At 45.6% G+C, this 15,234-nt stretch overlaps 3 protein-coding genes across 3 annotated transcripts; 2 read left to right on the top strand and 1 right to left on the bottom strand.

Annotated features, from left to right (window-relative positions):
* The first annotated feature begins 496 nt into the window (after positions 1 to 496).
* LOC139282331 (bactericidal permeability-increasing protein) lies at positions 497 to 4,686 on the top strand. Its single transcript, XM_070901962.1, has 15 exons — positions 497 to 599; positions 686 to 800; positions 909 to 1,040; positions 1,120 to 1,275; positions 1,369 to 1,432; positions 2,240 to 2,300; positions 2,382 to 2,473; positions 2,593 to 2,769; positions 2,852 to 2,911; positions 3,009 to 3,176; positions 3,274 to 3,341; positions 3,465 to 3,507; positions 3,597 to 3,660; positions 4,280 to 4,356; positions 4,521 to 4,686. Exons 1-15 carry the CDS (start codon positions 497 to 499, stop codon positions 4,560 to 4,562), a joined length of 1,422 nt encoding a protein of 473 aa, XP_070758063.1. The 3' UTR covers positions 4,563 to 4,686.
* A 363-nt stretch (positions 4,687 to 5,049) lies between these two features.
* On the bottom strand, positions 5,050 to 10,179 carry cdk5rap1 (CDK5 regulatory subunit associated protein 1). The gene is made up of 13 exons (XM_070901961.1): positions 9,857 to 10,179; positions 9,667 to 9,770; positions 9,543 to 9,577; positions 9,049 to 9,149; positions 8,755 to 8,965; positions 8,532 to 8,652; positions 7,846 to 8,076; positions 7,651 to 7,748; positions 7,488 to 7,543; positions 6,956 to 7,086; positions 6,714 to 6,863; positions 5,896 to 6,036; positions 5,050 to 5,346 (listed from the first exon to the last, which is right to left on the bottom strand). Exons 1-13 carry the CDS (start codon positions 10,140 to 10,142, stop codon positions 5,206 to 5,208), a joined length of 1,806 nt encoding a protein of 601 aa, XP_070758062.1. The 5' UTR covers positions 10,143 to 10,179; the 3' UTR covers positions 5,050 to 5,205.
* Positions 10,180 to 11,914: 1,735 nt separating this feature from the next.
* On the top strand, positions 11,915 to 14,102 carry ghrh (growth hormone releasing hormone). Its single transcript, XM_070903302.1, has 6 exons — positions 11,915 to 11,981; positions 12,225 to 12,330; positions 13,137 to 13,241; positions 13,552 to 13,656; positions 13,746 to 13,871; positions 13,972 to 14,102. The coding sequence occupies exons 2-6, from the start codon at positions 12,254 to 12,256 to the stop codon at positions 13,982 to 13,984; spliced, it is 426 nt and encodes a 141-aa protein (XP_070759403.1). The 5' UTR covers positions 11,915 to 11,981; positions 12,225 to 12,253; the 3' UTR covers positions 13,985 to 14,102.
* Positions 14,103 to 15,234: the final 1,132 nt, after the last annotated feature.

The following is a 15,234-nucleotide window of genomic DNA, read 5'->3' as shown; positions in this document are numbered from 1 at the left end:
TCAGCACAAAAAGCACAAGACACAATTGGTTTGATTTTATTTTTTTTTTCATTCCTGGACGACTGATGGAGCTCTTGCGTGCAACGGCCACAGCATTAGCTGACGCCGAAATATTGCCATTGTGTCTTGAAATGCGGTGACTTGAACGTTCCAAAGCAAAGTTCCGAAAACTCTCGAAGATGTCCACCCCGATTCAAACATCCACGTTCAAAATGGATGAAAATGGCGGACAGAGCGTTTAATCTCAGCCTAATTCAATCAAAGCTTGCCTGCTGACTTATCGGGGGTCATGTGGTCTCTTCTGCCGCACTGACAGTCGGCTCTTTCACAGGCGATCACTTACTGAAGTAGGAGTGGTGCAGTAGTACGGGAGAGTAGTAAATGCTGACAAGAGTTGAAAAAGAAGGGGCTTAAGATGGGATCTTCATATATGAAAGGGATGTATCGCCAAAGAAAACACTTGATTGGTTTATTGTGTTATCTCCCAGCAGTCGACATGTTCCCGTGCTGTTGGCTGGCTCTGGTGGCTTTACTCCCCATGACCTTCGGCACCAGTCCGGGGGTAAAGGTCAAACTGACAGAAAAAGGCCTTGAATATGGTAAGGTTACCGAGGTTTCCTCTTTCAGCTGAAAAGCACCCATCTCTCCAGAGTTCCATCATCAGACTTTCTTTGCCTTTCGCCAGGCCGACAACTGGGGATGGCTTCGATCCAGCAGAGACTCAAAACCATAAAGGTCCCAGATATTTCAGGGACACAGAAGGTGTCGCCCATTGGCAAGGTCCACTACAGCCTGTCAAAGTGAGTCCCCCCCGTTTATCCAACAGTCCTGTGAATTCTGCTGGTTGACACTGAAGGTGGTGGTTTTCTCCCAAGTGCCTTTACAAACCAGCGTGTTGTTTCTTCCAGTATGCAGATAGTGGACGTGGGATTACCAAAATCTGCGGTGGATCTGGTGCCAGGGACGGGGGTCAGACTGTCCATTGGTAACGCCTTCATCAGTCTGCGCGGAAACTGGAGGGTCAAGTACCTCCGAATAATGTGAGTTCTTCCTTACACAGTGCAGTGAAATCCGTCCCGTGACGTCTCTGCCGCAGCAGTGACCCCTCTCTCTTTGCAGAAAGGACAGCGGCTCTTTCGACCTGAACGTGAACGGGCTCGCCATCACCACAAGCCTTGCCGTCAGGAGTGACGAGACGGGCCGGCCCGCGGTCAGCAGCGCGGGCTGTGCGGCCTCCATCGGCGGCGCATCCATCAAGTTTCACGGTGGAGCCAGGTAGCAGAAACCCCCCCCCCCCCGGATGGAATGTGAAGTTTCTGTTGTACTATACCACACACTCACAGTTCCTGGGGTTGCTTTTTGTTTCAGCTGGCTGTACAATCTCTTCAAAAACTTTGTTGATAAGGCTTTACGAAATGCACTGCAGAAACAGGTGAGGACGAGCCGGCCTTACACCCACTGTTTCTCATGGTCACACTTCCTCTCTGGGATTCACAAAGTATCTTATGTTACCGCAAGGAAGGCTCCTGAATGCCCCCCTTCTTCTCTGAGAAGAAATTTTACTGAAGGAACTGAGAGTAAGCCGTAGAAGTAGTACTCACATCCTCTACTTTAGTAAAATACCTATACCACCATGTCAAATCTACTACTACTCAACTACTTCATTCGGATCCATACTTGAAGCAAGAGTACACACACAAGTATTATCAGCTAAACGCACTTAAAGTGTTTCAGCGTGTGCGCGGCGTCTTGCTGTTGTAGCTGGTCGAGGCGGAGCAGGTTTGCGCTACTTTGCATTCGGCCGGGCCCCATATGAAACATGTGACAAGGAGCCCCAACTACAGACTAGAGTTTTATATGAAGGGCTCACGGGTTTCATCTCTAACAACATGTTGTATTTCATAAGCTTACCGAGTGTGTGTTTTTCATGTTGAGTGTTGTAAAGTAACTAGTGACTAAAGCTGTCAGATAAATGCAGTGGAGTAAAACGTACAACATTTGCTGGACTAGAAGTATAAAGTAGCAGAAAATGGGAACACTGAAGTAAAGTACAACTACTTCACAGTTGTGCTTCAGTAAATTCAATTGGTGAGCTGACTGGATCCCTTGTTAACTTCACTCGTTAGGGTTAGGGTTAGGGGGGGGGGCTTTTAAGAACAGAAATCACTGTGTGACACCAAGCCTCTTTTGGAGTCTGGGAATGGATTATTTTTTTCCCCCTTGCTCTTTCTCGTTGCAGATCTGCCCTCTGGTGGCTGACGCAGTATCTGACTTGAACCCTCAGTTGAAAACTCTCAACGGTAAAACCATCATCTTTCTGTCAAATATTTGGATGCTTTCATTGATGCTGGACATATGAAAGACTTTCTACCTTCCTGCAGTTGTTGCCCAAGTGGACAAGTATGCCGAGATTGAATATTCCATGGTGTCCTCGCCCACCGTTTCTAAATCTTCCATAGACTTCAGCTTAAAGGTAAAAGAATTGTATACCGTCACACCGTATATATATCTGAAGCCACAGTTTGGTTATAAAGACAGACAGTCGTGGCCATGTCACAGCCCGTCTGTCTCTGCCGTTTCTTTGTCGTTCAGGGCGAATTCTACAACATCGGGAGGCATCAGGAGCCTCCATTCTCCCCCGCCGCCTTCTCCCTGCCGCCCCAGATCAACAACATGCTGTACATCGGCGTGTCCGCCTTCACCGCCAACTCCGCAGCCTTCGTCTACAACCGAGCTGGAGCCCTCAGTCTGTACATCACCGACGACATGGTGAGCCACATCCTCCCCCGATCCCCATCGCGGGTATACTCTCGGGACGTCACACTGACCTGCGACCTCTCTGCTTCAACAGATCCCACAGGGCTCTCCCGTCCGACTCAACACCAGGACGTTCGGAGCCTTCATCCCGCAGGTGTCGTCAGCGTTCCACCGATTCTACGAGAAGCGCAAACTTCTTTTGCACTTTTGTCAGAGAGTTTGTTTTGTTTTGTTGTTTTTTTTTTTTACAGATTGCCAAACGCTTCCCGGGTCTGATGATGAAGCTGCTGGTGAAGACAGTGAAAAACCCCGCCATCACTTTCGAACCCAACAACGTGACAGTCCAGGCCACGGGCACGGTGACGGCCTACGCCATCCAACCAAACACCACACTCACCCCTCTCTTTGTTCTAAACTTGGTGGGTGGTGTGATGAAAAGGCATTTGCGTGGTTTGGGGAGAAAAAAAAAGAAAAAAGAAGCACCTAAAAACTTTTTTTGCCATATTGTCTTAACAGGAGACCAGTGTCAGCGCCCGAGTGTTTGTCAGTGGAGTAAGGTTGGCTGGAGCTGTCACCCTAAACAAGTGAGTCTCTTAAAAAAAAAAAAAAAACCCACACTACTTAGTACTCTCCGAAAAGAGAAAAATGGGGCCAAAAGGTCCTCGTGAAGATGAACGCCACGGTCTAATTTTGCCTAATTTGCTCAGGATGGAGCTGACCCTGGGGACAAGTTATGTGGGAGAGTTTCAGGTGAGAGCCGCATTCCACTTCAACACCAGCCACAGCCTGGACCTGCCAGCGCCAAAACCTGCCAAACTAACCCCAACTCTAACCCGCAGGTCAGGTCCCTCGACAGCATCCTGCAAATGGTCCTCAAAGTGGTAGTGATGCCCAAACTCAACGGTGGGTTTTTGCATTTTTCACTTCGCGCTCTACGCGAGCTCCGTGCCACATCACGCGGAGTCATTTGGGGTCATTTCAAATGCAACATCAGCAGCGTTACCAAAATGGCATTAGCATAAAAGTGACATTTCAACTGCTCATGATGCAGAAAAGCTAAATCATGCCTTCGTTTCAAGCAGGCCACACGGTGCCAGTGGCCCCCCCGACCTTTTTTTATCTTCATCTTTGTTCTTTCTGTTTTGGTGACGTTTGCATGAAAGCGCATTACAATCACCACAGACCTCATCGTTCACCGGGTGCCCCGAAACACGGCTCCACATGAATGATACATATTTATTTGACCTCCTTGCACATTGCTAGTGTCCATATTTTACTGTCACTTAATATCACTATTTTTATTTTTTCCATTTTCATTGTAATCAGATTGCACCGGCTCTAAACTCATTTGTCTTCTTACCTTAAAGTTTATATAGACTTGTGTTGTTCCCGCCGTATTTCTTTCCATATTAATCCATTTTATTATGATCTTTTTCTGTAAAGCACTTTGAGCGATATAATGCTATATAAAACCCCTGCTAATAATACCAAACTGTCTACATTTCTGCACTTTGCTTCGCAGATCAACTGGCAAAGGGATACCCACTCCCTACACTTGGACAGATGAAGCTTGTGAACACCGAGGTGCAGGTCCTGAAGGTCAGAGACTGGGTGTTTTCTATAAAAGTGCATGTTGTGTTCATTATATGGCAGGGACTTTAAAAAAAAAAAGCATCTTTAAAATCTAGCTGATCAGCAGAACTCCTGATATCTGAGCTGCCATTAACTGCCGCCGCTGCTGCTGCTGTGCCGTTTGTCTCCAGGACTACATGCTGATTGGGACAGATGTTCAGTTCACGGGTTGAAAAGGCATTTCTGGAAAGTCCCAGGATTCATTTCTGCACTGGGGCACGCCGCCATACAAGACACCAGCCAGAGCACAACTACCCGACAGAGACATTTCAAAGATCTCCAGTTTGAATTGTTGAAATTTGTCTGTTTTTTTTTGTTTTTTTTTAATACTGTTTATGCTTCAGACCAGGTTCTCTACATATAAAATGTAGATGCGGGCAGTGAACTTGTCACAACAGGACGCCGTCTGCAGGACAGGGTTTGTCGTTTGTCACCGCGATCATCTTTCTTTTGAAATAACACGCTCCTTCCAAAGCAGATCGCAGCACTTTTCCTGCTGCTGACTTTACGCAAATTCTCTCTCAGACTTTCTGACTTTGTGGCTCACAGAGCGATTCTGCAAATGTGCTGATGCGTGACATTTTTACTGCAGTTTGGAGAGTCCCATAAAAGAAAATAAATAAATAAAAAAATGCCACGACATCAATCAGGCGCCACAGATTCTGAGGGATTATGTATTAAACAAACTGTACAATTTACATCATCCGGACAGGTTTCAGTCTCCTCAGCAGCTCAATACGTTACATAGAAACTGTATAAATAACACACTGCAGTGTTCGTAGCTCAGCACAGCGGTCCACTGTGACTGTGAGATGATCAAGTCAATCGAGGCCATGCGTCAACCACACGTTTGTCCAGCTGGCGGCCGGGCAGAGTCTCACAGTGCTTCACGGCGCCTCTCAGGGAGCTGTGACTGAGGGCCCGGCCTCTCAGGCTCTGGGAGGTGGCCGACAAGATCTACATCGCAGACACAGAGCATCAAAGAATCAGTGAGGGAACGACGGGATCTCTGAAAAGTAGCAGATGATGCCTTGCGGTTCTCGACCATGATGATGAGGATTGTTGAAATGACCACTGACTGGTGCCACGATCTTTTACCCGGCCCCTTTTTCTTTTTTTGAGATGGCTGCTGAGTTTTACATGATTTCATTAGAAGGTGTTCCTACATCTGAACACGATGAGTATAGAGACACTTCCAAACCTGAGAGACATGGGTTTTTTTATTAATCTTAAACTGAAATGTAAATAAATGTACCAAATATTTGAAGTACAGCCTGACTTTTGAAGGCTTTTTGAGAAAGAAAGAAAACTTTGGCAGAAAATAGTGCATCCATGGATTATCCCAAAATACCTAAACACCTCTGTGGCATTTCTGTAATTTCATGTTATATGCGGCGATACCAGTATATCTGCAATAAACTAATATCTCCCAACACTATTGTCCGTGTCAGTCTTTTGAAGAAATGTAAAAACGTGTTGACCCATTGAATATGAACCAAACCCTACCTTCACCAGTACGTAGTCTCCGGCGCTGACCCGCGTAGTGTTGGACTCTGCAGGCTGCACAGCAACGTCCTCTTTGGGGAAAATCACTTTCATGTTGCCATCAGTTCTCCCACACAGGTCCTCCGCAGATCTTTTACTTTCCTGCGTGAAAATGGAAACAGAGAGATGAGCAGCGTTGCCTGGTAACAGGTTAGGACTTCTGTCCGTGGTGTGCAATGTACTCATTACCAATTCAATTTCTTTATTTCTATGGGAGCCAATCAATCTTCTTCCCTCACAATGAGGTTTAAGCATCAACAAGACTGAGGCTACTTTGAGCTAAATGCTAATGTCACCACACTAACATGATGATGCTAATCAGGTGTAACGTTTCCCCACGATCACTCTCTTAGTTTAGCATGTTAGCATGCCACCATACACTAATTGGCACAGAACACAAAGTGCAGCCAGATAGGTAGGCTGGCAGGAATGCCAGAAAGAAAGCACTGGACACAGTGAAACTTTGACCAGATGATGGCGCTAGATGAGAAGTGAAGGGGTCCCCGCATTTATTACACTTCATCCTGAGAGGGACATGAATGTCTGTGCCAAGTTTCATGGGAATCCACCTAATAGTTGTTGAGATATTTCAGTCTGAAACCAAAGTGGTGGACCGACAGACTATGAGAGTTTTGAGAGGAAAGTCAATAAAACGTGTGTTTGAGCAAACTTGCTGTACTCATGTTTATGGTAATAAACTTGGGTATAACACCCATTTATGCCATTTTCTACGCCACATATGCTTCGAGGGCTGTGCCAGCCGCGTGCGCGGTACTCACTCCCTCCACCAGGACAAGCTGCGTGCTGCCGACGAGAGCGGCGTTGACCCTCGCAGCTTCCTCTCTGAACACACCGATGCACTCCTCCAGCCTCCGCTGCTTCACCTCCGCCGCCACGTCGTCCTGTAGCCGATGGGAGGCGTGGGTTTTCTGAGTGAGACAGTCACAGGGCTATCATTTCATTTTATTTAATAAGACACAATTTATTAATTCTTTTTGTGGTGTGACTCAAATCCGCTCACCTTTCTCATGCTGTAGGCAAACAGGAACCCCACATTGTAGCCCACCTCTCTGATGAGGGACAGAGTCTGATGGTGGTCGTCCTCCGTTTCGCCACAGAAGCCCGAGATGAAGTCACTGCTGAGACTCACCTCTTGACACGCAGACATGTCATGGACGTTAAAACAGAGACCAAAACACTACCATCAGGTTGTATTATCAGCTGGGTTTTCCACACTGTAAGGTTCCTAACTGGGGTGCAAGTTAGCGTTAATCATAAACTCCTGATCATACGCGTAACCTACAAGCAGGTGACACTTGAACGAGGTAAACTAGGGGGGGGGAGGTACCTCAGTGTAGGTAAAACAAGGTCGCAGCTCGCTTCATGAAAAGAAATATGTTGTTGGTTTGGACATAAGGGCTTGCTTGCACACACACACTTTTAAAAAAAAAGACCTACTGACCTACTTTTTTTTAACTTTCATCTGAGTACATTTCTACAAAAGTAATATTCTAGTACTAAAAACAAATCCGACCTCATTTTTTGGAGCCTACCTGGGATAATTCTCTTGACGTTGTTCACTAGATCGAGGTAGGCCTCTCGCGTGTAGCTGTGTAGTTTTTTAAAATGAGAAGAATACATGTTACTAGAACGATATTTTAAAAGAGATTGCACAAACAGTGGGGGGGGGGGGGGGGGAGCAGAGCGGTCTCTTACCCGCGGCGCATTGCTTTCAGGACCCTGCTGCTCCCACTCTGAGCTGGAAGGTGGATCTGCTGACAAACGTTCCCTCGCTCTGCGATCAGATGCAAAACCTATAAAAAACGCGAATTAAAAAAAAATAAAAAATCAACACTGTGATGAGACTTAGTGCTTTTGAGAATGTGCATCTCCAGCGAGTGTGTTCTGCACCTCATCGGGGAAATCCTTGGGATGAGGGGAAGTGAACCTGATCCGCATGTCGGGATCGATGAGCGACACTCGGTCCAGCAGGTCGGAGAAGCGCAGACCCCCCTGTTTTGTTCTGTAGACGGTCTTGAAGCCCCGGCTGAGCTTGGTCGGGTCTGAGCCGCAGAACTGTTCCTCTGAAGTGTCTCTGTAGCTGTTCACGTTCTGACCCAGCAAGGTCACCTCCTTCACGCCCTGAGAGGAAAAAAATTTTCAAAAATCCAGCACACAGTCAGGGAGAGATGGAGATACTTACTCATTCATTTTCAGTGCTGAGCTTCAACTACTGATGGTGAAGATCCATCTCTTCTAATTAGCCTTTGAAAAGCCATCATGACGACGCGACTGGTCGCAGTGTTTTATGGCTTATTCGTTCTCCTGTTTTATGGTTTTAATAATGATAATAATATAATAATAATAATGTTGATTCTTATGATTCTTGATTTTCGTAAGCGTGTTTGAGCGAGTTTTCTCTGTGAGAAAGCTACATACATGCCACATCTTAAAGGTTGTACTGAAGTTAGAAGTCATGTGAAGACAGTTAAGAGTCTTTTTTACGACTTCACGTATTGACTCATTTCATGTGGCACTTGTGTTTTCCCTAATTAGACCAGTATGTTTGCGTAGTGGCTGACTTTAGTTTAACTTGCCTGGTCAGAGAGCATGCGAACTTCCTCAAGCACGGAGCTGACGGGTCGACTCCGCTCCCTCCCGCGGGTGAAGGGAACAATGCAGTAGCTGCACATGTTGTCGCAGCCTCGCATGATGGACCTGCCCGCACGGGGGGACGCACACAAAAGTCATCAGACGTTGCGATGCAACGGCTACATCGGCTACGGGAGTGTGGAGAGCCCACAGTTGCTGGGTACTCACACAAAGGCGCTGTATCCGTGGGGAGCGCGGTGGACGGGCATGACGTCGGCGTAGGTCTCCTCCAACGACAGCAGCACGTTGCTCGCCTGGCGACCTCCGTCAGCTACAGTCAAGAGGCGGGGGAGGTCCCGGTAGGCGTCCGGACCAGCAAGGACGTCCACCAGCTTCTCCCGCTCCAGAAGCTCCGTCTTTAGCCTCTCTGCCATGCACCCTGGACAAACGCAAGCAATCAGTCGATACTTACCGTGGCCGCTGCAAGACAGTCATGTGTGCGCGACAGTGCACGAAATGTACCTAAAATCCCAATTTTCATTGGCGCGCGGGTCTTCAGTCGTCTCCTCTTCATAGCCGTCAGCTGTTGGAGTCTATTCCAAATTGTTTGTTCAGCTTTTTCTCTGTTGAGAGAAGAGTTGATTTATCGTCAGCCAAAACAGCTGTTTTGTTCCCCCCGGTGTTTCGGTTTAAAGCGTGACCCTGTTAACTTGGCGACTTTCCGCCGTCTGTTGTTGTTGTTGCTTTCTTCCTGTTTTCAGCAAGTTCCGTTAAAACAAGCAACGTTCAAAATGCGACTGAGTGTTAGTACGCGACACGTGTCTTCAAACGAGGACTATGTGTGTTTTTATTTAAAAACTAAACAAAGAGGCGCTTGCGAGGACAGCTAACAACACAGTTCAACAGCTGCCGTAACTACGACAACAACTGGCGCACTCGACTGAAAGTCGCCAGTTAACGGGGTCACTCGTTAAACCGAAACACCGGTTATTCCTTAGAATGTCACATTATCTTACCTTATGGAGCATGTCACCAGAAGGACAACGTCTGCCTGTAAGCACAACGGTTGTTGTTGTTGTTTTTTAGCTAACCGCCTTGACATAAATGTTAATTTTGTATAAAGACGGAGCTCTCCCGTACCTCGCTCAAGTCAGCCGTGCGCTGATACCCCTTCCTCCGTAGTATGGACCAGGCTATCTCTGTGTCGCTCACGTTCATCTGGCATCCGTAGGTTTCAAAATACACTGTAATGTTAACGCGACACGCCAGTTTGGCATGTGTCCCAAACAATCCAATTGAACTTGATTGGCTTTCAGTGATGCAGACTGACCTTTTCGCGAGTTCCCCATCTCCAAGTCCTGGGAAAGATAGCTGTGTTTGTCAGAGTCCTCTCCATCGGCAGCGTACGTCTTGTTAACTGAAACTCCTTTGATGAAATCCTGAAGACCGGGGCCAGAGGACACCTGACACTTAAACCTGTCCACAGTTGTCCTCCTCTCTCTTGAAGTAACACTGGTGTTAGCTAATTTGGAACAATATCTGGGTTGGATGCACCTGATGGGTATCAAGTGTTGGGGAATGCTAAACAGGGGTTTTAAAGTCCTGAGGCACTCCATGCTTAGCTAGCTAGCTACAAGAGCAAAGGCTTTTATAGCAAACTGTCGGATTAGCTCTAACTGAGAGACCATATACTGTACATAGCTACTTTTAGCGCGATTTAGCTAACATTTTGTCCCTTTTTATCCTACTTTACTGTGTGAGTGCTAGCTACGACGGGTAAATGTCATTCAGGCACTCGTGTCATGTGTAGCCAAAGATGTCTTAAAATCAAGAGGAGCATCTCCCCATTCCAAAGTAACGTTATAGAAACCCGGAAAAAGCGTTGAGTCGTCTAATAATAGTTTTGGGCACGGCGCAAGGAAACTAAACTACCCTTTAGTTTACTTGGGGCGGTGGCGGAAATTCTACCTTTATAGCAGCTACCATGAAGAACATTTGTGTTTGACATTAGTCCGAATTCAGTAGTAATGTCAGTAATTTAGAGACACGGCGTAGTGTCAGGAGCCATTTCATTATGTCCCTTGGACGTTTTTATGATTACACGGCTAATCTGAAGGCCGTAACGGAGAAAAAAAAGGATGGTTAAGTACCTAACGGAGCCCTGCTCAGCGAAGATGGGAGTAGACGACAGGGAATCCTCTTGCGTCCCGACAGTCCGTTAGAAAAATATGTTCCCCACCCCGGTACGTTCAACTTCACGGTCCGTCTCAACACCTTCTTTAAAACAGGGTTCCGGGCGACGGCGATGAACTTCCAGGCGACCTTTTAATAAATCACCAAAATATCTCTTAAAAGCTGAAGCACTTATTGGTGAGGGGGACAGTTCACACTTGTTTTTCACGCCCCAAACTCGGGCCTAAGGATGAGGGGTGGGGGTGTAGGGGAGGAGTGGGGGTAGCGTCAAAATACAATCTGTTCAATTTTATTGTTAATATTATTGCTTCTCCTCATTGAAATTAACCCGGGGACAGAATGTACTAATGTCTGTTTATCAGAAGAGACACTGTCTATATCTGTAGCACCTACAGTTAAATGCAAGGTGTGCACAACATAAACCATAAACAAAGCAGTCTATAGGCCAGCAGTAAATAATAGCTAATGAAACATAATGTCACATCTTTTTTCTTTTCTTTTTTTAAATGTGTCAGAGAGCTGGTTATTCAAATATATTCTAGTTTGTGTGTTTTTGATCATGCCCAATAACATAGACGCTTTAAAAGGTGTTTCTGTCTTTGTGTGTGTGTGTTTCCTCCATCAGGTCCCATTGGACAAACTCCTTTGAAATGAAGGGCGATAGAAGCATTTGCAATTTGACAATTTTATTTATGTATCATTTTAGGTGACAGTTTGCATAATGGATGTGTAAGATGGAGATGGTAATGGAATGGATCTCAACATGACCATTACATTTATTTTTCTGAACTACAATCCAAATCTCCTCCTATCATATACATTCCCTTATTTTCTATTTGCTTGCAATTATTTGTTTATGAGCTTTCATTATAGCACATTATGTGGTAATGTGCATATTATTTGTTATCATTTTTTCCCCACACATTCTGAATTATAAAACTTATATTTTAAGCCTTATACAACACTCGTTTGGCATCTATTTAATAACGGTCGTTCCATCAAAGCAAACTTGAATTTGAGAACGCGAGAGAAGGACACAAAGAAAGAGAGAGCATGCAGAGAGAGAGAGAGAGAGAGAGAGAGAGAGATATCGTGTGTGGTGTGGGAGTGACTGGGAGCTCCAGGTTCAGTATAAACTGACCATGGACAGTACTGTTCCAGTGTTTCTTCTGTCCAGTCTTTGAGACGATGAGAGCTGAGAGCGGAGGGCACCAAACAAAGAGGAACTGCAGGGACGCTCAGAATTCACACAACACATCCAGGTAACCCTTCCTCCACATGTGTGAATGTAATGTGCATTTAATGTCTGTGCTTTTATTTCAACATTTTAAATGAAATGTGAATGTTTCCCCATCACAGTGTGCATCTCTGCCTGCTGCAACTTCAGCGCCTTGTGCAGAGCGTTGAGGCTGGTCGGGGGGGGGGGGGGGGGGGGGGGGGGGCTGTGGTTTCAGCATTTTTTTTTTTTTTTCTAATGTAATTTCTCCTCCTGTCATTTATTCCAGCTGTCCATTCTTCTCCACGAGCTGCGAGGATGGAGAAAGCTGCACTGCTGCTGTTTTGTTGCCTGGTCGGGTCTTTATCGGGCTCCCCGCTCTACCCATCCATTAGGTGAGTCCTGGCACATTTACTGAAATTCAGATTTTTTTGTGTGTGTGTGTGTGTGAGTGTGTTTTTAAAGTTATTCAAATTCTTCATGACCGGTCAACTCGGCTGTTCAGATCTGTGGACGCCCGTGGATGGCAGCAGAAGTGCTGAAAAAGTGAAGAATTATTATTAATGGAAATACAAGATTTAAAAAAAAAATAATTTAATTCTGACAAATGACACAAAATGCACTTCATACATTCTCTGTGTCAGTAAATGTATGCTGCTGAGCTTCAGGGAAGCGCTGACATGGTTGGAAATCTAAGAGAAACGGACAACATGAAGCCGTCTTAACATTTACAAGCAGAAAATGAGCAAGTGTTGCAAGACAGACACAAACGTAAGACTGATTTGAGCTCGAGGTTGACGGACGGCGACTTGGTCCCAGTGCCTGGGCTAAAAGAAACAGTTGTATCCGCGCGTGGAGCGTGCGATGTTGTCGACCCGCCAGTGGTTACTTTGCATGTCGTAGCTGTGCCCTCTCCTCTTGTTATGCTAAAATGGGTCAAGATGCCTGGATTAGTCACCATGCTGCATTTACACAGCACCTTAATCACAGTGTCCTGCGCCAAAAGCAGCAGAATGCATCATTTTTACAAGAGCTGGAGCGTTTTGCAGTAAGATTGAGGATATTTTTCTTGGTCTAAAAAAGCTCTGTGTAATAATTTCTGCTCTGGGCCGGAAATTTGAATACATTCAAACACCCGTCTAATGTGTGTGTGTGTTTGTGTGGAGATATTTGAATACAATGTTCTACACTCGTTTCTCAGGTTCGGCCGGAGGGACATGTCCATCCTGATGACGTCTTCTATAAAGGATCCAGCTGAGCAGCTGGAGGGGGACAGGGGTCCTCCCAGGGAACAAGCAGAGTCACGGTCAGTCTGTTAATGTGGGCCGAGTGGCTGATCTAACATATGGCTTAAAGGCTCAGTTTAACCCAAACTACCTCCAGCGGTGTCTACCAATGCAGACAGATTTAGATTGGAATTAGATTTTTTTGCCTCCATCCCAATGCAACAGAGAGCTGAATGGAACTGCTTTTGCGGTGCTCACAGCAGTGAGAATTTACATCTGAATAAACTCAACGTCAGCGTGTCCTTTCAGGAGAAGTGCACCAGACAGTTATTCGAGAATGCCGTTATGTAATAACTGGACTGATGCAAGTTGTCCACTCTCTGATTTCAGCTCGGGACGCCACGCTGATGCCATCTTTACAAACAGTTACAGGAAAGTCCTGGGCCAAATCTCTGCCCGGAAGTTCCTCCAGACAATCATGGGCAAACGGCTGGGGTGGGTAGCACTTCAAATCTGCGCAGATCCAACAGCAGCAGCAGAAATACACGATGAAACGTGTTGTTTTTTTCCCTCCCCCCCTGCAGAGATGAAACCGAGAGCTACATGAAACGTCAGTCAGATATCTACGAAGGGACGTACAAGGAAGACCTGACGTCCATCCAGAGCAATCAGAGATACAGAGGAGCGCATGGGAATGCCATGAGGCCCAGGTAAACAAACACCATGAAAACATTCAGAGACGCTCGTCTGACTTTTCAAGCATGATGACATTTTAGTCTCCCGCTAACCCGAGTCTTTTCCTCTTCACAGACTGCTGAGTTGAGACCTGCCGGCGCTCCTGGCCGCTCTGCTTTTTTGGGAACCATCCCCGCTCGTTTTCATATTGAACATGATATTGTCATTTTTTTTTTTTAAATTCCCAATAAAGCTGTGAAGAAAACCTACAGCTCCGCTCAGCTCATGACTGTGGAGAAGAGAAAAGCACCGTGGATCTTTCGGTTTCAGCAGTCTTGCTTTAACACAAATACTGGGATGGAAGTCTCGTTTGAGTGGCTACTGAAGGAGTAATGGTATTAATGAAAAATCTTGAACAACAGTGTCGTTTTTGAGAGCCAGCAGTTACCTCAAAGTCAGTGTTTCCACCCCATGCTCCTTTATACTTCTACTTCACCACATGTCAGAGAAAAATACTGCACTTTTTTTTACACGTATTTGACAGCTATAGTTACTAGTTACTTGGCAGATCTTCTATACTAAACATGCAGAGCTGGAAGAGATCAAATGAGCTGCACTGTGTCCAATTAGTCACACAGCCTTGAAAAGATATGATCAGCTTATAAAGCACAATGTATTTACATAATGCATATGCTTTTACTTAAAGGATAGGTTGCCCCTGAAAACCTGGCTTCAGAAGTATTTCTTTATACCATCATATATATATATTTTTTTTTTTATTAAAAAAGGTACTATTAGGTACTATCCATTAAGAGTTTGATGCTCAAAAACTCTGCTAATCTGCTTCACCGGGACTGTGTGGGCGTGGTTTGACAAGATTCACTAGTTGCTTTGACATTGTGACTCAACTTATGCCCATGTTTCAGTAGTCGACGTTATCCTGTAATTGTCACTCGTGGCCACAGTGGCCGTTGTAATTCTCTGCACAGCTCCACACCACTTCAACTTCTAAGAACTAACTAACTAACCTAACTTCTAGAGTGTGTCTTAGTACTTGTACGTACACGTATGCACAAGCTTTACTGGTCGCTTCATGCCTCTCCATGCTGGCCATAAAGAGATTCCTTCCTAATGCGAATAAGAAAAAGGGACACACACAGTCCTTGTTCTGCAAGCTGAAGTTCCTGTGGGGGTTTCAGCAGTCTGGGTTAACCAGGTCAAGTGGCTGTTTCAAAGTTATGGTCTTTTGAGGATGATATATACCCTCCAGAGCAGCTCAGCAAGGAAACACAAAGCGGGAATTTCATAAACAAAAACGTTTCCTTTCAAATATTAAAAACACGTTTGGTTAACATGAGTGGTCGTGTAGATGAAGCACCGGATTGTGTTGAAAATATC

Source organism: Enoplosus armatus, chromosome 3 (assembly GCF_043641665.1).
Source record: "Enoplosus armatus isolate fEnoArm2 chromosome 3, fEnoArm2.hap1, whole genome shotgun sequence".
NCBI lineage: Eukaryota > Metazoa > Chordata > Actinopteri > Centrarchiformes > Enoplosidae > Enoplosus > Enoplosus armatus.
The sequence above is the reverse complement of the archived record's forward strand: the minus strand, read 5'-3'. Positions and strand labels throughout refer to the sequence as shown.

Bases quoted from the DNA above. Each gene is read 5' to 3' on its own strand.
- LOC139282331 (XM_070901962.1), top strand. From the start codon at position 497: ATGTTCCCGTGCTGTTGGCTGGCTCTGGTGGCTTTACTCCCCATGACC. The intron at 2,474-2,592 runs GTAAAAGAATTG...TTTGTCGTTCAG, and splicing joins CCATAGACTTCAGCTTAAAG to GGCGAATTCTACAACATCGG. The intron at 3,342-3,464 runs GTGAGTCTCTTA...TAATTTGCTCAG, and splicing joins GGAGCTGTCACCCTAAACAA to GATGGAGCTGACCCTGGGGA.
- cdk5rap1 (XM_070901961.1), bottom strand. From the start codon at position 10,142: ATGGAGTGCCTCAGGACTTTAAAACCCCTGTTTAGCATTCCCCAACAC. The intron at 7,087-7,487 runs GTAGGCTCCAAA...CTGCGTGTCAAG, and splicing joins CGTCAAGAGAATTATCCCAG to AGGTGAGTCTCAGCAGTGAC. The intron at 5,347-5,895 runs GTAGGGTTTGGT...TCTGCGATGTAG, and splicing joins GAGACTACGTACTGGTGAAG to ATCTTGTCGGCCACCTCCCA.
- ghrh (XM_070903302.1), top strand. From the start codon at position 12,254: ATGGAGAAAGCTGCACTGCTGCTGTTTTGTTGCCTGGTCGGGTCTTTA. The intron at 13,242-13,551 runs GTCAGTCTGTTA...CTCTGATTTCAG, and splicing joins AGGGAACAAGCAGAGTCACG to CTCGGGACGCCACGCTGATG. The intron at 13,657-13,745 runs GTGGGTAGCACT...CCCCCCCTGCAG, and splicing joins ATCATGGGCAAACGGCTGGG to AGATGAAACCGAGAGCTACA.